This window comes from Heterocephalus glaber, unplaced genomic scaffold (assembly GCF_053883595.1).
Source record: "Heterocephalus glaber isolate CG9 unplaced genomic scaffold, H.glaber_assembly_v1.0 deba00001606, whole genome shotgun sequence".
Classification (NCBI taxonomy): domain Eukaryota; kingdom Metazoa; phylum Chordata; class Mammalia; order Rodentia; family Bathyergidae; genus Heterocephalus; species Heterocephalus glaber.
The window spans coordinates 28,744,299-28,767,892 of NW_028258377.1; the positions used below are offsets into that span (position 1 = coordinate 28,744,299).

Genomic DNA, 23,594 nt, shown 5'->3' on the forward strand with positions numbered 1-23,594 from the left:
TCCTTGATCACTGTCCGCTGTGTGACCTTGGGTGAACTTCTGCCCCTCTCTGAGCCTCAGCGTCTGTATCTGTGAATACAGAGTTTAACAGTGGTCTGAGGTGCCACTAGCCCAACGTGGACTTGGAGTCTCCCTGCCAACAATGTGAATTTGTCCTTGAGATCTCTTCCTCCCTCTCCCTCCTTCTCTTCCCCCTCCCCCGCCCTCTCCTCCTCTCCTCTTCCCTCCCTTTCGGTTTTCAGCCTAATTATAGTTAACTCTGTTATTTAGAGACTTATTACCCAAGCTCATTATGAGTAATTATTCAGTCTGGAGGGGAAACAGCAATACTGCTAGTTTAATTTAATGCTTACCTAGTTCACTTAATTAGCACTAAGTCTTGGCAAAGCAGTGGAGTTCATGGGGTCCTGGCTTGGTGGGTGGCGAGAGGCTGGTGCTGTTCTTGGAAAGACAGACAGGTCCCAGGGTAAATGCAGGAGGTGGGACGGAGGCACTGCTGACGGTGAGCTGGGCCCAGCATCTGCCCAAGCCCAGGCTGCCCGAGGTGAGGGGCTGGGGGTTACAGGGTGGAGGGCCTGCTGTGTGCCAGACCCTGTGCAAGTTGCTGGACAAACCTCATTTTTTTTTTTTTTTTTTTGGTACCAGGGATCGAACTTGGGTCCTTGCGCTTTTGAGGCAGGTGGTCAAACCACTGAGCTAAATCCCCAGCCCAAAACCTCATTTCTTATCCCCTCCCTGTACATGGGAGTTCTACATTGAAGATCATTTAAGAACTGCCTTCAATAATTCAGTAATTTTCAATAATAATTCAGTATTTTTTTTCACTACTGGGGATTGAACCCAGAACTTCAGGCATGCTGTACCACTAAGCTCCATCTTTTTATTTTGAGACAAGGTCTTGCTCGGTAGCCCAGGCTTGCCCTTGAACTTGGGATCCTCCTGTCTCAGCCTCACGAGCAGCTAGGATTGCAAGTGTGCACCACCATGCCCAGCTGATAATTCTCTGGTAAATATGTTCCCTTTTCAGTAGTCTTACAGTAATCTGATAGTTAAGGAGAGCGTTCTCCAGGTGATACAACTCTGCCTTTTACTCTTCTTGCCCTTTTTAACCAGCGATGCATCGGCTTTGGGCAGGCATCAAAATCTGGCTAAAGTCCACATGGTTCAGCTGTATTTTAATAGTTTTAACTCTACTTACAGCAAATAATAATTGACTTTCCATATACAGAATTGATATGCAGTTTCCATTGTAGTAAAAATAAAAGTGAACTGTCACTCAGAAAAATACTAGTAGAATTGGTGCCCAGATGTGACAATTGTTCCCAAGGACAAAGAATGAAGTAGGCTCCTCTGTTGCTCTGCCAGAGACAGTCTGCCAGGGGACAAGTGGGCCACCCTTCCTAGCCCTGCCCTGGGCAGAGGGATCTTCCCAGCAGGGCAGGACACTGGCAAACTCGATGCTGCCCCAGAGTGTTCCTCAACCCTGGGCTCTGGGCCCCTTCCTAGGGCTCACAGTGACCCATCTGCTGCTCACAGCCCCTCTGCTGTCTCCCCAAGTTCCTTCCAGGGCCCCCTCCCAGCCTGGATGTCCTAGCCCTTCCCGTCACCTGGCAGTCCCCCTGCCGATTCACAGACTATTATTTTCTCCAACTCCCTGCCAGTGTGTATCCCATCAGAGGCTGTTCCTGGACCCCAGAAAACAACAACAGAGAAGTCTGTGCTTAGGTCAGTTTTATTGGGGGGTCCGTAGCCCCCTCGGAGCCCAGCCTGGCGGCTCAGGCCAGGCGCTTGCTCACGCGCTCATAGCTCACGTCCCCGATGGTGGAGACCTGAAAGAAGCAGCCAGAACAGAGGGGGATCCGTGGGGTGCAGCTGGAGGGGGACAGCACCCCCTCCGTTAATGCACTGAACCCCGCAACAGCCTAGGAAGCCGTCTGCCCGAGGTAAAGGAGGGAGCTGAAGGTTTGTTCTCCAGTTGGGTACAAGCCCGCTTCTGGCCCTCCTGTCCCGGGCTGTCCCTGCACACCTCACAGGCTGAGGAACTTAGCTCCTGGGAGTCAGCACCCCGAGATGACAATTCTCATAAAAATGTGTCCGGAGCTGTCCAGGTGCCTTGAGAGGCCAGTTTTCACCCAGGAGAGGAGGGATACTCACTTTTGTTCATTTAATACTTGTTTCAACACAAGACATCTATTTATTTTTTAATTCTTTAAAAAATAAAAATGAAGGGGAAGGAAAAAGACCCCCTAGCCTGGGGAGAACAGGCAGAGAGCCTGGCCCAGAAGTCGGGATGGTTGGTACCCACCTCCACCCTGTTCTAGCTGTGCAGCCTTGGGCAAGTCGCATGCTGTCTCTGAGACCCAGGGCTTTGCTAGAATGGGAATAATGGGGCGGCACTGAGCCTCTTGGGCCACATTAGGGACTTGAGGTTAGTGTCCCCCACCCCAGTTCACCAGTTCATATGCCGGGACCCTAATCCCCAAGGCGGGGGGTAGGGGGTGGGGTGGGGGTGGGGGTGGTATTGGAGTGTGCTCTGCTCCTCCCCTCTCCAGGGGGACAGGAGGAGGAAACAGCGCGAGTCAAAAGCGGGAAGGTGGGAAGTGACAACTTAGGAGGTCTTTGTCTCAAAATAAAATGTTGGGGTGGGTAGGAAGGCAGCTCAGTGCTTCCTGGGTTCCACGACCAGTGCTGGAAGAAGGAGATGGTAAAAGAAGGGCCGAGGCTGCCTCCCCGTGGAGGGCCTGAGAGGAAGGAGGGCCCCTTCCAGACCTGCCCCAAGCCCAGACCCCGGCCCAGGTCACAGGCTCACGATGAGGGAAGGAGGTCTGGAAACACCTTCTTTTCCCTTTTAACCTCCCCTCATCTCTTCCACCCGGGGGAAACGCTGGGGCCCCAGGAGGAACAGACAGGAAACAAAGGCGCCAGGCAGCCCCCACCCATGTCTAGGAGGTGAGTGCGGGAGTGGCCCCTCCGCCGGTGTGTGTGTGTTGGACCCTCCAGCATTTAAAAAAAAATAAGTAGTTGCCAACATGTAATCACGTGGAGATTTCACAGAGAAATGCAGGTTTCCTGCTTCTTTTGAAAAATCAGAAGACCTGGCAGGAAGGGCCTGAAGGGCCTCATGGAAATGGCGTGGCATAGCAGCTCCCCGTTGGGGACCCTCCGGCATCGCCTTCATTCGCACTGAGAAAGCCCCACGGGATCCTGACTTGCAGGGAGCAGAGTCAGAGCGCCTTGAAACGGGTCCAGGTTTCTGTGCCCCCGCGCTGGTCACTCAGAAGAGGGTCGGACTGATCCAGAAGCCAGCAAGCACTCACCTCCACCAGCTTGTCGCCCACAATCTCCGAGGTCTGGCGATAGTTGGGAAATTCGATCGATAGCTTCCCGCCTTCCATCTTCACGGTGCCCTGGAAGGGAAACAGCGCTGGACCCAAGCTGCTAGGATACAGGCAGCCACTCAGGGAGGCAGAACTCTGCAGCCCCGTCCTCCCTTCTAGGAACCTGCCTGGAGATACGCAACTGCACATTTCCCAAGACAGACAAGACCTTCAGGGAGGCTTGACCGCCCTGTGCCTCAGTTTCCGCATCCCTAAAAGGGAGGCGTGACCATGCCGACCTTATAAAGTTGTTGGGAGGATTAAAGTGAGCTTGGAGTGTAATTCAGAGGTAAAGAGCATGCTTAGCATGCGTGAGGCCCTGGATTCAATCCCCAACATCAAAATAAAAAATTATTTCCAGCCAGGGATTTAGCCCAGTGGCACCATGCCTGCCTCACAGGTCCTGAGTTTGATCCCTGGTACTGGGGGAAAAAAATTATTTCCAGGACTTGGGAAGCTGAGGCAGGAGGATCCTGAGCTTGAGGCCAGCCTGGGCTACATAACAAAACTCAGTCTCAAAAAAACCAAAACACTATTTTTTAAATAATGTATGAAACAGTGCTTGGTGAGCATGGCTTAAATGTCAATTGCATGGTCCTGGTCATCACCGTTAGGATGATATGATACTGTCCATAGGTGTTGTGGTAACCCACTTTATCCACCAGTAAATACCTAAATGTCAGTGAGGGAGTGGGTAAGTAAATGTTAGCCTTTCTCTACTGTAGGACACTGTGCAGTCATGAAAAAGAATAAGACAAAAAAAAAAAAAAAAAGAAAGAAAGCCCTCCTGTGAGAGATGACTTTTTTAAAAAAAGTCAGGTGCAACAGCGATACATGCACACCCCATTTATAGCAGCACAGTTAGCTAAATCTTGGAAACAGCCCAAATGCCCATCAACCGACAAATGGATAAAAATGTGTTTCTTTATACACTGGAGTACTACTTTGCCATAAGGATGATGTTGAGACATTTAAAGTTAAATGGTTGCACCTTGAGACCACACTCTTTTTTTTTGGTATCAGGCATTGAACTTGGGACCTTGCACCTGGGAGGCAGGCAGCGGCACCACTGAGCTAAATCCCCGGCCCGAGACCATACTCTTAAGTGAAATAAATCAGACACACATGTTTAAATACCGCCATTGTTTCTCTGGTTTGAGAAACTGAAAGTGGAACTAAGGACTAAAATGTATAAGGGCCAAGGATTTAGCTCGGTGGTTCCACTGCCTGCCTTGCCAAGCGCAAGGTCCAGAGTTTGATCCCCGGTACCAAAAAAAAAAATTAAACTGTATAGCAGATGTTGAGAAATGAGAAGAAAATGTTCAAATGAGAAGGGGGAGGGGAAAAGGAAGGGACAAGTGAAAATGGAAACCAAGCTCTTGTTTGGGGAGCTGCTAATAAGCAGGGGAACAGGGGTTGAGGGGCAGATGGGAAAAAAGCAAGGTATATCATGCACAGGTACAAATTCCCTATGATGAATGTTATCATTATGTATATCTAAAATGTACCAATAAAGATTTTGCTAAAAAAAAAAAACAAAAAACCCAGGTCCTGAGCAGGGCACAGTGTCTTAGGAAATATGCAATTATGTATCTACAGGCTTGGGAGGGCTGAGGCAAGAGGATCATTGTGAGTTCCAGGCCAGCCTGAGGTACATAATGATACACTGTCTCAGAAAAATAATCAATCAATAAAATTTTTTTTAAAAAGCCTAGGTGGTGGAGCTGGGAGTGTGGCTGAGTGGCAGGACATCTGCCTCATGGCCCTGGGTTCCATCTCTGGTACAAACAAAACAAGCCAAGGGTGAATACTACGGCTGCTTATTTTTCCCCTTGGCAGCCTGAAGAGCTGTCTTCTCAGGGTTGTGAATGGGTGGAAGTCAGAGGGACTGGCTCGGGCAGGGTGGAGACAGACACCTTTCACTCCTCTCTACCCAAGGCTGCAGCTTCTGCCCCGAAGAGACTCCCAGGCCCAGCTGGATTGGGAGGCGGTGTAAGCATGATGGCTGTGTCTTCTGGAGCCACACTGCCTGAGCATGAAGCCTGGGCACACCTGTCTTCAGCAAGCCAGAAAAGCACAGGTGCACACAAGCATGGAGCCCAGCAGGCAGCCTGGGGGGCCATCGAGGCTTCTACAGCGTGGTTTCAGAAAGAACCACTGGGCTGAATGACTCATGGCCTGGCTATTGTGTCCCAAATGGGAACCCGTAGCCTGCAGAGGCCGCCAGCTCTGGAGCAGCTTACTGATTAGCCCACACAGCTGTGGTTCTGAGCTGTATTGCCGTGGCGGCAGGACCTTAGGTACGAGACCTGGCCTCCCTGAGCCCCACTTTCTTCACCTCTAAGACAAACAGAGGAATCGCTTCTTCCTCCCCCATCCTCACCATGGGCAGCCACAATGCCAGCACTTCTATGCCTTGGTTGGCTGTCTCCGCCACGGTTCTTCGAGTGAGGGACTACCTGGTCCTACTTGCACACTCGAGAGCTGAGGCTCAGTTAAATGACTGGCCCAAGGTCCCTGGTTGCTGATGGGAGAGCGTGACTTCCTGTCCAGCTGCCCATAGGTCCTGGGCTACCTATGTCTGCTACATGGTGTGGCAGCTTGGCACATTGGTGCTGCTGTCTGCAGCCAGGCTGCCTAGGGACACGAGGGGGCCAGCTATTTAAGCCCGTGGCTCGGCTCCCCACCCCTCTGTAAAGTGGGGAGAGTAATGATGGTGACTTGAAAGATGTGTAAATAGCGCTGGGGATTTAGCTCAGTGGTTTCGCTGCCTGCTGCGCAAGCACAAGGACCCAAGTTCGATCCCCAGCAGCAAAAAAAAAAAGATGTGTAAACAATTCACCGAGTGTCTGTGTTATGCTACGTCAAGTGCTCAGCAAATATCAGCGATTTTGTGGTCACTCTCATGTCTGTTACTGACAGCAGCCAAGTCCCTCCAGCTCTCAGCGGTGCCAGTGGATGCAGAAAGGATCCTCAGCATAGGCAGCGGCGGCTGTCGGAGGTGTGGAAGGGACAGCAGCGTGGGGAAGGACAGGACAGTGGCCAGGGGCCTCTCACCTTGAAGTTCTTGCCCCCCAGGGAAACTAGGTCGCTCTCCTTGCCAATGGTGAACTTGTTGGTGAAGAGGTGGCCCTTGGAGTAGGACTGCGACCAGGTGAAGTCCTGCCCATCCTGCTGCACCTCCGTGATGATCTTGGCGTTTCGACCCTTCTCGAGCACGTCGCTGGGGAGACCTTTGCTCCGTGAAAAGCAGAGGGACCATATAAGAGCTGCTTGTAACCCTGTGGTCTGGAGAAAGAAAGAGCCGTCCTCCCCAGGAGAGGCTGGCCCCCAGGTTCGAGTGCAGTGCCCAGGACACACTGCACAGGCCTTCAGATCCCAGCGGCGCACGTCTGCCTGTGCCTCCGTGTTCTCATCCACAAGGTGGGGTAATAGGGCCCCTTCATGGGCCCACTGCAAGGACTGGATTCACCCTGGTTGTGTCTGGTAAAGCACCTGGCACACAAAGTGATGCTTGTCAATAATAGTCTTCTGGTAGTAATATATATAACCGGCACACAGACTTGTGACAATGAATGGGATCTTCAAGATTACGTCTCCTAAACCTGGCAAGGTGGTGGACACCTGTAATCCCAGCACTCTGGGAGGCTGGGGCAGGAAGATCACAAGTGTGAAGTGACTTAGTGAGACCTTGTCTCAAAATAAAATGCAAGGGGCTGCGGATGTAGTTCAGTATGAAGGCCATGGGTTCAATTGCCCATACCAGGAAAAAATCCAGAAATTTATGTTTTCTAATGCTTCTAGCTTACAGATAAGCAAAGGAAGACCCAGAGCGGGGACAGGGCTTTCCGGTACGTCAGGGTCGGGTTGAGAATGGAGGTGGGCTCACTCCCGGCTCCACAACAGCACAGAAGACGTCAGGCCAGTCACTGACTCAGAGGGGCTCCAGCCTCCCCAGCCCCCAGGGATGAGAGGGCTCTGCTGTCAGACCCTGGAGAAGCTGGGCACAAGTCACCCGTAGCTGTCCTCTGAGCCTGGACAATCACTGCCTGAGACGTTAGGTACTGAACTGGGGTTTCCACAGGATTGTCAGACCTACTGTTTCCGTGGCTCCCCTCAACAGCAGACCAGTGTCATAAGGCAGGCAGGGAGAGAAAGTGTGAAGTCACTGGTCTCTGCACACAGTAGCACAGTAAAAAGTCTGTGTTTGTTGAATGACTGAGTGAAGGATCAGCTTATCAGCCCAGCCCTCTATGCTCACCCCTTGGTCATCTCTCCACAGGCAGAATGTAGTGACAGCCTCATCACTGCGCCTCAGATGCTAGTGACCTCTCGCACTGACTTGCAGGAGTGACCTGAGCTGCCCCATCAGTAGCACTGAGATAGCTCTTGCACATAGCAGGTGTTCGATAAATATTTGAATGAATAATCATCAAGTCTACCTCACCGAGTCTCCACATCCCCAATTACTAGTTGTGTGACTTGGACTAATTACTCAACTCCCCTTGGCCTTGAGTTTTTCATTAGTAAAGTGGAGATGCTAATATTCTGGGTTTTGTTTTTTGAGACAGGATCTCACTATGTAGCCCAGGCTGGCCTCAAACTCCCAGCGATCCTCCTGTCTCAGCCTCCTACGTGCTAGGATTACAGGCATGTGCCACCACACCCAGCTCTGTTAAATTGTTTTTTGGTTTTGGTTTTGTTTGTTTGTTTGGTTTTGGTACTGTGGATGGAACTCTTCTGCTTGTGAGGCAGGCTGCAGCACCACTGAGCTAAATCCCCCGCCCCTCTGTTAAGTATTTTAACAGAGTTTTATGATTCTTATCACCTTCAAACAAGATAGGATAGCTGCTCAACAGCTATGAATGAATGAATGAAGTCCTGTTCCACTGTACCCCAAAGGCCCGGCTTCCAGGCCCGAGGCTTAGGCGCTTACTCACCGAGGCGCTTCATGAACTCGTCGTAATTCTTCTCACTCTCCGCCTGGAACTTGCCGTTGAAAGCCATACTGCAGGGAGCGCCGGAGCCAGAGAGCAGCAAGCAAGACAAGGAAGAGGCCTGATGCTGAGGGTCTGGAGTGGCAGCTTATAAACCTGCGGCTGAGACTCGGCCCCCTAATCACCCCATTCTCCCTCCTGCCCTGAAGAGGAAGCGCTTGCTGTTTTATGATGTGGGCAGAGCCCTGAGGCCCTTCACCTGGGAACATCACCCCGTAATCCCATCGCCTGCAAGGTCAGGGTCGGGCAGCCGCAGGGGTGGGAGTCATTCACCCCTCTGCCCGTGCGCAGCCTGCCCTGTCCGGATCCCCTCATCTCTCACTCCATTCACTCCCTGGTTGCTCACAGTGCATCCAGCACCCACACGTGTGGGCCGCTCTGCGCAGACTCGGATGAACATGACGCATGCTTTTCCCAGAAGAGCCCTGGACCTGTCCAGGGGCGAGGCACGCACGGCAGGAGAGAAACAGATGCGTGGCCTGGGCTCGGGGAAGGAGCCGTGGGGCCCCACAAGAGGCTCGGGCACATCGGGGAGGAGGTGACATTTCATAGGGGCCCGAAACATCAGTGGGACTTGGATGAGCAGAGAGAGATGGATCCTAGGACGAGCGAGCAGTGACAGGGGCAGGAGGGCCGCGAGGAGCGGAAACACAGCTCAGCCGCAGCCAGGAGCCCACGAAGGACACTGGATACCCCAAGCCTGGAGATAACGCAACCAGACCCAAGCAGCAGCCGGGAACCACGGCGGGCACCCGGAGGAGGCACCATAAGGGCTGCCATGTGCCAGGCGCTGGGTGGGTGCCCTGGTCAGGCTTCCAGCCATAAGGGGCTCGGGACTCCTGGTTCCTGTGCTGTCTCCCAGAACCACCCGGTCCGGCAGTAGCCGCGCTGCCCTCTGCGCTGCCCTCCCGCGCACGCGAAGTGCTGGCTGTCGCCCTGACCAGCGCGGTTACTGTTAGTCTCACAATCTCGTCGAGTCCCCCATCTTCCAGCGCCTCTTCTCCATGAACCTCCACCATTTCTACCCAAAGCAAACTCTGCTAACCCCCAGACCAGGGACTAAGTGGTTTCTGCCCTGATGAAAAAGCAATTTTGCCACACTGAATCAGTCTTCAGTCACCAGTCTTAGAATTCCTTAGTCTCAAATAAACACACACACACACACACACACACACACTTTCTGGTGATAAAATATACAATATATTAAAAATTCAAATAAGTCAGCACAAATGACTCCTGACAGAGGTGGCCTCAATGATTCGGTGTCTTCCTTTCTAGGCTTTGTGTACATCTACTTTCTAATAGAAATGGAGTTACAGGGGCTGGGGACATATCCTACTGGTAAAGCACATGCTTAGCATTCATGAGGCCATACATTGGACTTCCCAGGACAACTAAAACAGTTTAAAAAGAACAAAAAAGAAAAAAATGAGCTGGGTGCTTGGAGCGATGGTGCATGCCTGTAATCTCAGCAGTCAGGAGGCTGAGGCAGGAGGATGGCATCAAGTTCAGGCCCAGCTTGGGCTACACAGTGAGTTCAAGCCTGCTTGAACCGCATAGTGAGATACCTGTCTCAAAAGCCACAAAAAGATAAATAAATCACTCTAAATAAATAAATAAATAACTCTAGAGGGCTGGGTGTGTAGCTTAGTAGTACAGCAATTTCCTCATTATGTCCAAGGCCTGGATTCAATCCCCAGCACTGCAAAAAGTAAGTAAATAGCTCTAGAGTATTTTGTTGTACGTGTTTTATAATTTTTTTTTTCTTTTTTGGTACCAGGGATGGAACTTGGGACCTTGTGCTTGCAAGGCAGGCACTGGAACCACTGAGCTAAATCCGCAGCCCAACGTGTTTTCTAATTTACTCAGCTATTTCTGGACCTTTAGCTTGTTTCCAATCTTTTGGTTTTCCTCTTGTAAATACTCTGACGTGACTCTTCTTGTTCATATCTCTGAATGTACATGTCAGATTTCTTACTAAGGTTATTTGCTAAAGATGAACTCCTAGACATGAAATTCTTGGGAAGATTTTCTTTTTCACTGCTGGGGATTCCATTCAGGGCCTCTGCACTGAGATACTTCCCCAGGCCCACCCACCCCCCTTTTTTTGGTATCAGGGATCCAACTCAGGACCTTGTGCTGGTGAGGTAGGCATGGTGCCACTGAGCTAAATCCCCAGCCCCAGCCCTTTTTATTTTGAGAGAGAATCTCAATAAATTGCCCAGGCTGGGCTTCAACTTGCCGTCCTCCTGCCCCAGCCTCCCAGGGTTCTGAGATTACAGACATGTACCAGCAACTGCCTGGGGTGGGGGGTGGGCTCAGAGGATTTTTCTATTTAAAATTTTTCTGTTACTCTCTTGCCTTCCATAAAGACCACAGTGTAGTACATAGTGTTAGAGTCTCCCCTCACTGATGATAACGATGAAATAACCATGACAATCAATCATAGCTGACATTTCTGGGTGTTTACTATGCGTTTAGATTCTACTGCATGTTTTACATGTCTTATCTCATTTACCCTTCAGACCACCTTTACAGACTCCAGCTTTTTTTTTTTTTTTTTGGTACCGGGGATTGAACTCGGGTCCTTGCACTTTCGAGGCAGGTGGTGGAACCACTGAGCTAAATCCCCAGCCCTATGGAATGGATACTGTTCTTGTCCCCAAGAAGCAAATGGTGCTGGGGACTGCGCACAGGAAGCTGGCAGGAAGCTCCAACCTCATTAGCCCTCTTTCCTGCACCTTCTTCCTGCCCTCCTCACCCAAAGCCAGTGTCAAGGATAGGATGGGAGTGGTGGGACCATTGGCCCAGGACACCTGACTGAGCCTCACTGCCCTCCCCATGTGCATCTGACCATCTGACCTGCCACCCTCCGTCCGCTTACACCTCGTGACTTTCTCCTTCAGGGCTCAGGCCCCAACTCACAACGTCCCAGAGAGGTGAGTGAACTCAAGCTGCCTCCCTATCAGTGAGGTTTTATGGGCCAATGAAACAATAGAGCAAATCTACCCCTGGAGATAAGAAGGATCCCAAGGCTAATCAACTCCAGCGCCCCACTTCCCATCTGGACTCTGGATCCTGCCCCAAAAAGCACTGTTCTCCTGAAACTAATACCTAGAGAAGGGGTGGAGACATGCGTCAGAGGAGGGCCCTGAGCATCCTCCAGCTGCCTCTCCCAGGGCCACTAGTGCTGTGCTTGTAGTGAGGGAACCATCAGGCTGCTGATTCTGTCAGTCATCCATTCCTGCTTTCTCCTCTTTCCTCAGCCAAAATCTAAAATGTTCATTGGGATTGATTCTAAAATGCCATAATTCTTTTTTTTTTTTTTTGCAGCACCGGGCAGGCGTGGTGCCATTGAGCTAAATCCCCGACCGCCAAAATGCCATAATTCTGAGGGCAATTTATTCCATAATGTTCTCCTGGTTCTATTCTCACTTATACACAGCCTAGGGACATAGGTCAGTGGCAGAGCGCTTGCCTAGCAGGCATAAAGCCCTAGGCTTGATTCCTAGCACCACAAAAAACAAAACAGAAAAGTCAAAGGCTGAGAAATCCAGCCTTCCCTTGGAATTCCAGTTGCCACTTTGTCCACAGTGAGAAATGGATGGAGACTGGAGCCAGGCTGCCTGGGTTTGGATCCCAGTTCTGCCACTCACAGACTGTGTGACTTTGGGCTAGATATTTATCTTTCTGTATCTCAGTTTCCTCATCTGCAAAATTTCAGCTGCACCAACCTGAAAAGATGGGTCTTGGATTAAATGAACTCATTTTGTAAAACCCTTTCTACAGAGGCTGTGGAGTGTGTCAAGTGAACACTGGGCAGGCTGGCAGGGCCGGTCCCAGCTTCCCGGGGTGAGCATCTGCTTCAGCTCTGAGTATCAGATGCCCCAGGCTTAGACTTCCGTTTTGTTCTCCGAGCATTCTTCTCTTTTTGTCCTCAAGCAACCCATAGCTCTAAGTACCATCTAGTGCTGATGACTCCAGTTTTTTTCCCTCTATCTCTCCATGCAGATCTCTCTCTGGACATAGTAGATAGTGGTGCCTCGGTTCACGAACTTAATTCTTTCCACCATTCTGGTCTCAAACTGAATTGGGTGAGAACCGAGCCAAATTCAATGGTTAGGTTCAATGTTGACATTATGGAAAAATTTGATTTGTTCTCCTCCAACTTGATTTGCAACCAAAATCATGCAAAGAATTAAATTCATGAACCAAAGCACCACTGTATTCAACTGCTGACCTAACAGGTCTAAAAATCTAACACGTCCAAAGCTCCTGTCCAACCCTCAGAAACCTGCTCTTCCCTTGGATTCTCCATCCCAGCTGGTGGGGGGATGCTAGGCACCAAGATCTGTCACAGAGCTGGGGGTGTAGCTCAGTGGCAGAGCACTTGCCTAGCACACTAAGGTCTGGGTTCGATCTCCAGCACCACACAACAAAAAAATAAGATCTGTATGCAGTTGCAGTGCCCAAGCCCTGGGTTCATGTCAGTTACCATCCTATTCTCCCACCCATTCGACTGCCTTGTTTCTGATATTTCCCCCACTAAGCAGATGAAGAAGCAGATGCTCAGAAATATAAGACCCAGGTAGTTGGAGAAGCAATGTGGCTCCAGGTTTGTGCTCAAGTCCTCTAACTAAACACCACGAGCTGATCTGCCTGTGGCCTACAGACTGACTTGGAGACTGGCTGTTCCTTTGGTACTTAGCAAAACCACAGTGCCAGATGCTATACTACAAACTTGACACCTGGCATCTCATTTTCCACACAAAACCTTCTGAGAGAGCTGGGGACAGACCTCAGCGGTAGAGTGGTTGCCTAGCATGTGTGAGGCACTGGGTTCCATCCCTACCACTCCACACACAAAGAGAGAAGGGAAGAAGGGCAGAAAGGAAGGAAGGGAGGGAGGGGGGGGAGAGAAAGAAGGAAAGAAAGAGAGAAAGAAGGAAAGAAAAGTGACTTATCCAAGGTCAAACAGTCACTAGGTTTGGAAGTGGACTTGGGATCGAACTCAGGACCTTGCACTTGCAAGGCAGGCAGTGGGATCATTGAGCTAAATCCCGCGCCCCAGGACTCCATTTTTCTGACGGAAGTGGCACTTCCAGCCACCGTGGGCCTTGCTGGTCCTCTGATGGAAAGCAGAAAGCTGGTCTTTACGTCACAATGAGGTCCGTAAGTCATGAGTCCATCATTTCATTCACTTGGTTCATATGTCCTGAGCTCAGGTGCTGGGTTGGGGAATGAAAGCATACAGAGAAGAAAAGCCAGTGCCACCCCACTGCCTGACGCTTCCGCCCGTCACTCCTCCACCCCGCCCGCCCCCATTCCTCCCCACCTCTCAGCCTGGCTTCCTCCCTCCCCGCCCGTGGGTGCACCCTCTCTGTCCATAGGAAGAGCCGCACAGTGAGAAGGGACAGCAGCGCCCACCCTTCAGCAGGGCTTCCAACTTGCCCAGCAGTCCATCCTCTCATCGTGGGGTTCAGCCAGCTCCCGTTCCCTAGAGTAGCTGGTTTGACATAAACCACCTTCTTAACAACTCTCCCTCGTCACTCCCACCACCTCTGTCCCCAGCCCCAGCCGTCAACTCTTTTTTTTTTGGACCCTCGATCGAACTCAGGACCTTGCACTTGTGAGGCAGGTGCAGTGCCACTGGGCTAAATCCCTGGCCCGCCTCTTAATGCCCTATTGTAACCCACTGTACGGATTTAGCACAATTTCCTCAGTCAGTCCCCAGCTGTTGGGCAGCTAGGTGAGGAAGACAAATGGGCATTCGTAAGGAACAAACACTACAGTAAGCAAAAGTGTTATTCAGGTCCATATGCTGTCTGAATTGTGCCATTCAAGGTGAGTGGCTAAGCCGAAGCCCTTCCACTGGATGTCCATGGCCCATAAACCCGGAGGGCACATTGAGTGTTGACTGTGTGTCACTAGTCCAGGGAAAGATCAAATTCCAGGTACGGGGCTAGCCAGGAGTGGTGATGCACTCCTGTAATCTCAGCACTTTGGAGGCTGAGGCAGAAGGTTGGTCATGATTTTGAGGCCAACCTGGGCTCCATAGTGAGTTCAGGGTCAACCTGAACTACATAGCAAGACCCTTTCTCAAAAAAATAAAAACAAAATCAAAAACAAAATTGCCTACTTAGAAAACTAGCAGGAGAAGCCAGGGACAGTAGCACAGGCCTCTAATCCAGCACTTTAGGAGGCTGAAGCAGTAGGATTGCAAATTTGAGCCCACTCTAGGTGACCTAGAGAGACCCTGCTTCAAAATAAAAAATAAAATGGGCTAGGGATGTAAGCTCAGTCCAGGCCCTGGGCTCAGTCCCCAGTGCCAGAAAAGAAAAAAAAGAAAAGAGGAGAGGAGAGAGAGAAGAGAGAGGAGAGGAGAGGAGAGAAGAGGAGAGGAGAGGAGAAGAGAAGAAGAAAAGAAGAAAGAAAAGAAGAAAGAAAAGAAAAGAGGGCATAAAGTCCAATTGGCCAAGCTAGGGACATGCATCTGCTCCTGGAGGTGCTCAAGGTGCTTGAGGGGGTGGAGTCTTGAGGGATCAAGCAGAAGCCCATGTGGGGGTGCCTGTCGGGGACCCAGAAGTTTCCATCAGAAGTAGGGCGGGTGAGAATAGCAATAGGGCCCTGGCTTCACAGCTCTACCCACCCCACATCTGCAGTCGGAGTCTACTGTGGCAAGAGCCAGGCAGGAACAGGAAGAAGAGCAGAGGGCGGTCCTAGTGACAGGCGAGTCACCTCACGTCCAAATTCACATCCAAAGTAGCCCGTGACCTCAAAAAAATACTGCTTCTGGGCTGGGAATGTAGCTGGGTGGCACCATACCTGCCTCACAAGCACAAGGTCCTGAGTTCGATTTCCAGTACTGCAAAAATAAATACATACATACATACACTCACACATACAGCTTCAGGCCAAAGTCAGATGCTGAAGGTCTTCCCCCGCCCTGTGCAGTCCCGCACCTCCCCACTCCTGCTGTGGGCTTTCCCTGATTAATCCCCGTGGCAGCCTCAGGACTCACCCTAATGAATTCCTAATGAACTCATTTGGTATTAATGCACCGTGTGATTCTGCAGGACACACATTATAATTCAGTCCTGTTAAGCCTCTAGTTATCGGGAACCAGTATTGCCCTAAACTCACAAATAGGAGAAAATAATTATGTGGAGCCGGCAGTGAAATGATGGGAGGGATCGGAGTTCTGAGAAGGCCAAGGAGTGACTGCCCCGATATTTTTTCTCCTTGGGGTGCACTGCTCCACACAGGTGATGGGGCACTGGTCTTCGACCTCAGTGCTGACATCAGGCCCCCCAAAGGCGGCCTGTTGCCGGGTGGTCTCCCCTACTCAGCAGCTGCTGGGTCTGAATGCCTGGCATAGGGATGGATTCCTCCTTCCTTCACATTCCTGTTCCTGTTCCTGGTGAAAAGGTGACTGCACCACACCCACAGTTCACAAAGCAGTCAGAGGTAGGTTATCTCATCTGATCATCAGAGCACCCAGTTATTGTCCTTTAGCCTGCCCCACAGATAAGGAAATTGAGGTTCATGGAGGTGAAGCAACTGAGTTCCCAAGGTCACGGGATGAACAGCACCCAGGCCAGCCCCTTCCCAGCTCTCCTCCTTTGTCACCTTCGATGCTCCTTATGCCTGTGTGACTCATACTTCCACCCAGGTCCCACATTCCTTGAGGCTGCAGCCTTTTCTGTGATCCTCCACACACGTTTGACCTGCCTTGAATATTAGTCTGTTTTCCAGTGCTATAACAAAATACTTGAGGCCAAGCAACTTAAAAAGAAAAGAAGTTTATTTACCTCATGATTTTAGAGACTGGAAGTCCAAACAGCTTGGCAGCAGCTTTGCAAGCCCCCTCTGCACTCTGCCCCCTTATGACAAATGGCGTAATGGCAAGGGTGCCTGAGACGTGGAGAGACCACCTGGAAGACAGGAATCCACAGAGCATCATAGGTCAGCCACTCTCTTAAAACAACCCATTCTCCAAAAAGGTAAGTGTGGGGGGGGGCAGCGGGGATTTAGCTCAGTGGTTTTGCCGCCTGCTTCACAAGCGCAAGGATCCAAGTTCGATCCCCAGCACCAAAAAACAAAAAAAAAGCTAAGTGGGGCACTGTGAGAACTGCATTAGTCCCCTCCAAGATCTATTTACCTGGCACGAAGACCCTCGCAAACATTCCGCACTTCCTAGCACTTCCTCTGAGAACCAAGCTTCCCTGACAGGAACAGGGAGACGCAGCCCTGGGTGTGCAGTGCGGCTGCACCCATGTGGGTCAGAAAGGATCCATTCCTGTAGCTATTGGTGCCCTGGGAAGGAGGCCTCCATGTGCCAAATGCACACTGTCCGTGTCCATAGTACTATTCATGGGAATTGTGAGCACATGTGTAAGTGACGTGCACACCCCCGCCTATCTGGGTATGCAGAAGGATGTGTGCTCTTCTCTGTGAGTATTAGGGGTGTGCTGCATGTGTAGGTGGGATGTAGTGCATGCTCATTTATTGTGCACAGTCATGACTTTCCATGTGCAGCTCTGGATCTATTTGTATACAGGTTTGTGGGTATTGATGTGAGAGGGATTGTTTATGGAGAAGGGAGGTATCAGTTGGATGCCTTAGGCTACAAGTAAAAGAGAAAAGAAAAAAAGTAAAAGAGAAAACACCTATAATCCCAGCACACTGGGAGGCTGAGGCAGGAGGATCAAAAGCCCAAGGAATGTACTGATTTAACAAAACCCTGTCTCAAAATTTAAAAAGTAATAAAATGAAAGGCTGGGGATGTAGCTCAGTGTGAAGGCCCTGAGTTCAATCCTTTTTACCAAAAATAAATAAATAAATAAATAAATAGGAAAAAGGGGAAAAGAAAGAAAACCCTCAGATAATAAATAAATAAAGTTATTCTGTCATGTGACTGAGTTCCAGAGGTAGAAGGGGGCTTCTACAGCTGCCTGACTGTATGGGTCAGTAACGTTGTTAAGAGCTCTGCCTTCCTTTCTGCCGTCCCACTCTGGCTAATAATACACCCTCTTCATCACACAATAGGGCAGCGTTCCATTCTCCTCATTCACGCAGGACAGAACCTAGTGAAGAAGAATGACTCTCTGCTTGTGGGGCAACTTTCCCAGAAGCCCCACGCCAACTTCCCTTGTGACTCATGGGTGGCTCACACAGCCAAAGCTAAAGTGCTCTCTCTCAAGGGGACTGAGATCACCAAGACAGCTTAGACTTCAAAGGACCCCTCTTCTAGGGCTGGAAATAGAATTAGCCCTTTCTTTTGGTTCTTTGAGACTGTATCTCACTATGTAGCCCAGGCTGTCCTTAAACTTGTGCCGATCCTCCTGCCTCAGCCTTCCCAGGGCTGGGATTACAGCCCTGCCTCACTAGCCCAGCTAGAATTAGTTTTTCTTTTTTTGGTACTCGGGGATCAAACTTGGGTCCTTGTGCTTGCACAGCAAGTGGTGAAACCACTGAGCTAAACCCTGGCCCTTAGAATTAGCTTTTCAAAAGCACTGGAGCTTGGAGGAATGGAGGTCACCTGACAAGCGTTCTGTCCGGAAGGAAGGCAGGCAGGTTGGAATGGCGGAGGAATGTGCTCAGGACCGCAGGCATGTGTCTCTATCTCTCTGCCTCTCTCTCTCATGCTAGTGGGAATTGATCCCAGAGCCTTCTCACTGAGCTACATCTCCAGCCCCCCTTTTATTTGTTTGTTTGGGGTTTTTTTTTTTTTCTACCGGGGATCGAACTCAGGGACCTCTCGCGTTCAAGGCAGGAGGCAGCACCACTGAGCTAAATCCCCGGCCCTATTTTTTGTTTTGTTTTGTTTCCTATTTTTTGGTTTTTGAGACAGGATCTCGCTCTGTAGTTTAAGCTGGCCTTGAACTCACTATGTAGCCCAGGCTGGCCTCAAATTTGCAATTTAAACTCAAAGTCTCAATCCTCCTGCCTCAGCCTCCCAGAGTGCTGGGATTACAGGCATACATCACCATGCCTGGCTAGGCGTGCCTCTTTATAAATGTACATGAATTTGTACATATATGAACATAAGCAAGTACATAATATATGTGGGGACTTCAATTATTTTTGCATAACAAATCATTCTAAAACACAGTGGCTTAAATTTTTTTGTCATTTCCTATGATTCTGGGGGTCAGGAATTTAGGTAGGCAGTAGTCCATGGTCACCCTTGCCCCATAGCATCGACTGGGTCATTCACTGTGTTCAGCAAGCAGATGGGCAGAGGTGGCAGGGCTCTACTTCTGCGCTCATCGGCAGCCTCCTGTCCACTGACTAGCTTGGGCTTCCTCCCAGCATGTTGGGCTCAGCATGGTTGGCCTTCTTACATGGCAGCTGGCTTCCAAGAGGGAGGGAAAAAAGCATCTAGTCTTCAAGCCGTGGATCAGAAAGCTAAGAAAGAACATTGCTTCTACCACAGATACTTGAGCAGGGAAACTGAATTTCTTTTCTGCTGGGTGAAACAGGATAAAAAGACTGGATGGCAGCCATCTTGGAAGCCGTCCACCATGTGGGAGAACTGAACAAAAGGATGGGTAGGTGTGCACACACGTATGTGTGCATTTTGTTTGTGTGCACCAAATATGGTGTGTGTATATGAGGATGTCTGTGAGGTACATGTGTCCTTTTAAAACACAGGCCTCTGTGTATGTATGTGTGCATGACTGTGTAGAAACACGCACACGCGTGCACATGTGACTGTTGACCTGGCTGGGGGCTCACGTGGTAGGAAAAAGGGGAGAAGTTGTGGGGCTGATCCTCCCTGTCTGGGTTTCCTGGCAATGTCCCCTGAGACAAGCCACAACTGGGAACTTGTCCTTGGGCAGCTGCAGAGGCCCGCAGTCCCAAGCCTGGCAGAAGACACAGCCCTGTCACAACCCCACCAAAACCATCTTGCCACAGTGGGGAGGATTCCCCACATTCCTTTAATTCCCTGAGAAACTTCCAGCCCATTGTCTTCTGACAGTGACCCCCACTGGCTCGGCCCCCATGAGTTCGATCCCCCGTACCAAAAAAAAAAAAAAAAAAAAAAAAAAAAAAAGAAGCCAAAGTATGCCGTTTCACTCGAGCCAGAACCTCCGTTTACCCTGTGCTGGTACCCTCTGCATGGCGGGGAGCCCCATGCTGTGTGGCTGCGGGGGCGGAGAGCGGCTGGCTGCGTTGTGGAAACTGAGGCACCCCAGGGAGGATTCCGTCCGGAGACGCCCAGCCCACCAGGCTGCGGACGCGGAGCCGGGATGCGCGCCTGGAGCGCCCTCTGCTGGCCGGCTCTGCACCCGGGCCGGGAGGGGCCTGGCGAGCGGCCGAATCCCAGAGAGCGCCCTTCCTCCGGGGAGCGACCATGAGTCTCAAGGCCCGTGGCAGAGGAACTGAGGGCGAGGCAGGGGTCCGGAAGCCCGAGCAGGGGCTCATTAGCATCACAGGGAAAGGTGTGCAGGGTCCTTAGGTGGCACTTTTCACTCTCCTCTGGTGGCCTCTGCAGCTGCTCGGGACTCACCTGCTGTCCTCTGTCACCGTCCTAGTCCGGGTCCTGCTGGCCCCCGCCTGTGAGTGCCCGGGAGCCAGAGGTGAAGCCGCTCGCGTGAGATGCGGAACTGAAGCGCACAGAGCGGCTCCGAATCCTTTATGTATTTCTGTATTCAAAAATAACAGAGCCGAGGATTTAGCTCAGTGGTTCTACCGCCTGCCTCGCAAGTGCAACGTCCGGAGTTTGATCCCCTGATCCCCGGTACCAGAAAACCCCAAAACAAACAAGCAAGAATAAAAATAACAGCCGGCCGTGGTGGTACAGGCCTGTAATCCCAGCACCTGGGAGGGTGAGGCAGGAGGATCTCGAGCTCGAGGCCAGCCTGACCTTAGTGAGACCTTTCGTCAAAACAAAAACTATGCAGAGGCCTGAGGCACAGAGGGGAGGAGGCAATTTGAGGTTGGGTGAGCAGGCGGGCTGCTGCCTGACAGAGGCGGCCTTGTGTAGACGATGATGCGGCGCTGAGCTCAGGGGGGCCCGGGCAGAGGTGCAGCCGGGGCAGAAGCGCGGGTAGGGGCGGCCGAACGCACTGCGGCAGAGAAGGAGACCTGGGAGGTGGAAGAATGAGCAGAGCTGGGGTCCAGGAGGGGCCCGGGCACCCCAAGGCCTGTGCCCGGGTGCAGGCTGGACGCCGAGGACCGCGGCGGCCAGGAGACAGCTTCGGGCGCGGGAAGGCAGGGCCTGCGTCGTATCGTTAATGCGCCCCGCCAGCCGCTTCGCAGAGAATGAACGCTGCTGGGGGGTGTGAGGCGGAAGCAGGGGACCCGCGACGGAGCCTACGGCCGGCCGGGGAGAGGACCCGCGGGGCGTCGGGGTCACCGTGGGGAACGAGAAAGGGCCTGAGACTGCTGCCGGACCCCACGCCCCTCACCCTCTGCAGCTCCTCCTCTCTACACACGCACCCACACCCACACACAAGCACGCATGCACACATGCGCATGCGCTCGCGGGCTCCAGGGCCGAGCCGGCGCCGCCTTGGAGTTCGGGGAGGAGCAGCTTCTCTGTCGCCTGCCACATTCCTTCCCGCCCCTCCCGCTCCCTGCACCACCCTGGGGGTCCTGGTGCCTCTTTACAGGAGTCGATTTGGTGGCCTTGAGACATTTGGCAATTTCTAGACACATTTTTGGTCAGAGGGGGTGGGACTGGCACGGTGTGGACAGGCCAGGGATGTGACCGGACATCCTGCAAGGCACCAGGAAGGCCCGGCGACGTTGACCCGGGGCGACAATGCTGAGGCCGAAGCCGGCCAGCACTTTGGGAGGCTGAGGCAGGAGGACTGCAAGTTCCAGCTCAGCCCGGGGGTTTAGTGAGACCCTGTCTCAAAATTTAAAAATAAGGGGCCTGGGATTTAGCTCAGTGGTTCTGCCGCCTGCTGCGCAAGCGCAACAACCCGAGTTCGATCCCCAGTAAAAAAAATAAAATTTAAAAATAAGGCTGGCTGGAGCTCAGTGCGAAAGACCTGGGTTCAATCCCCAGTACTGCCGTCAGGACTAGAAGGGACTGTCCCCTCCCTCAAGGTCCTGATCAGCACCTGGCCACGCAGCAGGCCTTAGCTGTGTGACCACACCGTCCCCGAACTCAGTGCACTCTGAGGTGAGCTGCATTACTCCACCCAAGACCACACAGGAAGTGCGAGGCTGAGCGGGACTCACATCGGGAAACCCCTGGGGTGTAACCGGCCTCTCTCCGAGCAAAGGTTTCCACAGTGTTTGACATTGTTAGTAGTGGGACACATGGTTTCAAGTGACTTCTTACTGGGAAGTCCAACCTGTGAAAGAGATAAAGGCGAGCTACCTAGGCTGAGCAGTGGGAGGGCGGCCTAGCCTCCCACCTTCCCCATACACCTACGGAGCTCTGGGGCCATCTGTCCACCCCGACAGGGGCACAGGGAGGGTTACCCAGTTGTGCACTGCAAAACTCTCAAAATGCCACGCCCCTGGGCTACCTGTGGAACTAGGAGGGTTGAGGCCCAGCTGCCGTAAAGCAGGGCTGGCAAGCAGGTTTTGTTAAGGGTGTGAACACATTGCTTGGCAAACGAAGTGCCACGGTGAATCAGAGTTGTGCAGCAGGAAGGGGGCCTGAGGGTGGGGGTGGAGCTTTCGGTCTCTGCCTTCCCTCCCCCAGACACCTAGGAAAAGGAATGTGGTTGGGAGATGTCTTGCTCCTCCCATCCGCGGTGACTGGAAACGAAGTTGTCAGCCCCTTGTTGGTAAAAAGAAAAGCAAACCGGACCAGCGGCGCACCCGGGTCGCGTCCCTCTGGAGGGCTCGCCAAGCCCCAGAGCCTCCGGCTGGCCGGGTTTCCCTCGAGGGTCCCCACGCTGGGGCAGGGAGAGGCTGAGATCTGCAGTCGTCATACCCCCGAGGGGACCAGCAGAGGGGCAGACTGGAGGTCCCCTCTGCAGCCACCTGGACAGGCCCGAGGACGGCGGCCCCGCGCTCTTGCCCGCACGGCGTCCTCCTCCGCGGATCCCCTCCGTCCGTCGCCTTTGTGGCCGCTGCCAGTGGTGCGTGGTGCAGATCCCGTCCACCGGGAGCGGTCCCGAGGTCCCCAAGGGACCTAGAAGACGCAGGCTGCAGGCCTCCCCGGAGCGAGGAGGAGGCGGGGCCCAGCGGGGGCCCTTTCGTTCCTCAATAAAAAAGGACCGTCCCGGGCCCATTCAAGAAAAAAAAAAAAAAAGAAAGCTCGAGGGGTGATGGCGCCAGGCCAGGCCTGGGCTGTGTAGTTCAAGCGAGACTGCCTCAAAAAACCAAAGGGAAGGCTGGGAATTTGGCTCAGTGGTTCCACCGCCCGCCTCACAAGTGTAAGGTCCCGAGTTCGATCCCCGGTACAAAAAAAAAAAAAAAAGCAAATAAAACCAAAGAGGAAGCTGGGCGAGGTGGTGCACTCCAGTAATCCCAGCACTTGGGAGGCTGAGGCAAGAGAATCGCTGAGTTCAAGGCCTGCCTGGCAGAGCCAGACTTTGTATTAAAAATAAGGGGGGGGGGGCAAGGACTAGGTGGTAGGCACAGCAACCCGCAGGGAAGCTTTTAGATTTTATTCCAAATCAACTAAGAACATTCCCAACATTCTTCTCAGCTGAGGCAGGAGGACTGCAACTATGAGGCCAACCCATGCAATTTAGCAAGACTGTCAAAATAAAGCACAAAAAAGGGCTAGGGATATAGCTCAGTGTAGGGGCGGGGGAGGGGGGCCACTGTTGTAGGGAAAACATAGAATGAGGGCCTCATTGTTAATTAAAAATTAACAAGGCAGTTCTGACCTCTACAGCCAGACTCCACCAATTAGAAGGGCAAAGGCGACTACCTCAAGCTCTGAGGAAGACTAAGAACTCAGGACCAGGAAGTTGCTAGGTAGCCCGAGGTAGTCCCTAGGTAGCAAACTTCCGGTCTACTTAATCCTTTGGGCCATAAGGCCCCCACTCATACTCTTACCTCCACCTAGGAGCGGGTAAAGTCTCAGGACCGGAAGAAATCGAAGGTTAGGATAACAGACAAGCCAGGGAGCCAATCAGATTCCAGGAGCCTCCGTGGGCTAAGGATCTCAATAAAGGGAGCTGCGGCCAAGACTCCACAAGCAAGTCACTTTCCAGTTCTCTACGCATCCGGAGATGTCTGTCATCTCTCTCTTCCTCCTTCCCCATCTTCAAATAAACTGGTCTATTTTAAACTCTGC

At 52.0% G+C, this 23,594-nt stretch overlaps 1 protein-coding gene across 2 annotated transcripts; it reads right to left on the minus strand.

The window, feature by feature from the left end:
• Window positions 1-1,715: 1,715 nt before the first annotated feature.
• Window positions 1,716-20,805, minus strand: Fabp6 (fatty acid binding protein 6). Of its 2 annotated transcripts, none has more exons than XM_087194883.1 (6): window positions 19,890-20,805; window positions 16,186-16,308; window positions 8,318-8,385; window positions 6,435-6,610; window positions 3,318-3,407; window positions 1,716-1,829 (listed from the first exon to the last, which is right to left on the minus strand). In XM_087194883.1, the coding sequence occupies exons 2-6, from the start codon at window positions 16,188-16,190 to the stop codon at window positions 1,776-1,778; spliced, it is 393 nt and encodes a 130-aa protein (XP_087051009.1). In that variant the 5' UTR covers window positions 16,191-16,308; window positions 19,890-20,805; the 3' UTR covers window positions 1,716-1,775. The 2 variants fall into 2 exon arrangements, with proteins under 2 accessions (XP_087051009.1, XP_021095962.2); XM_021240303.2 differs by lacking the exons at window positions 1,716-1,829; window positions 19,890-20,805 and adding exons at window positions 2,303-2,371; window positions 19,479-19,614.
• Between the last annotated feature and the right edge of the window lie 2,789 nt (window positions 20,806-23,594).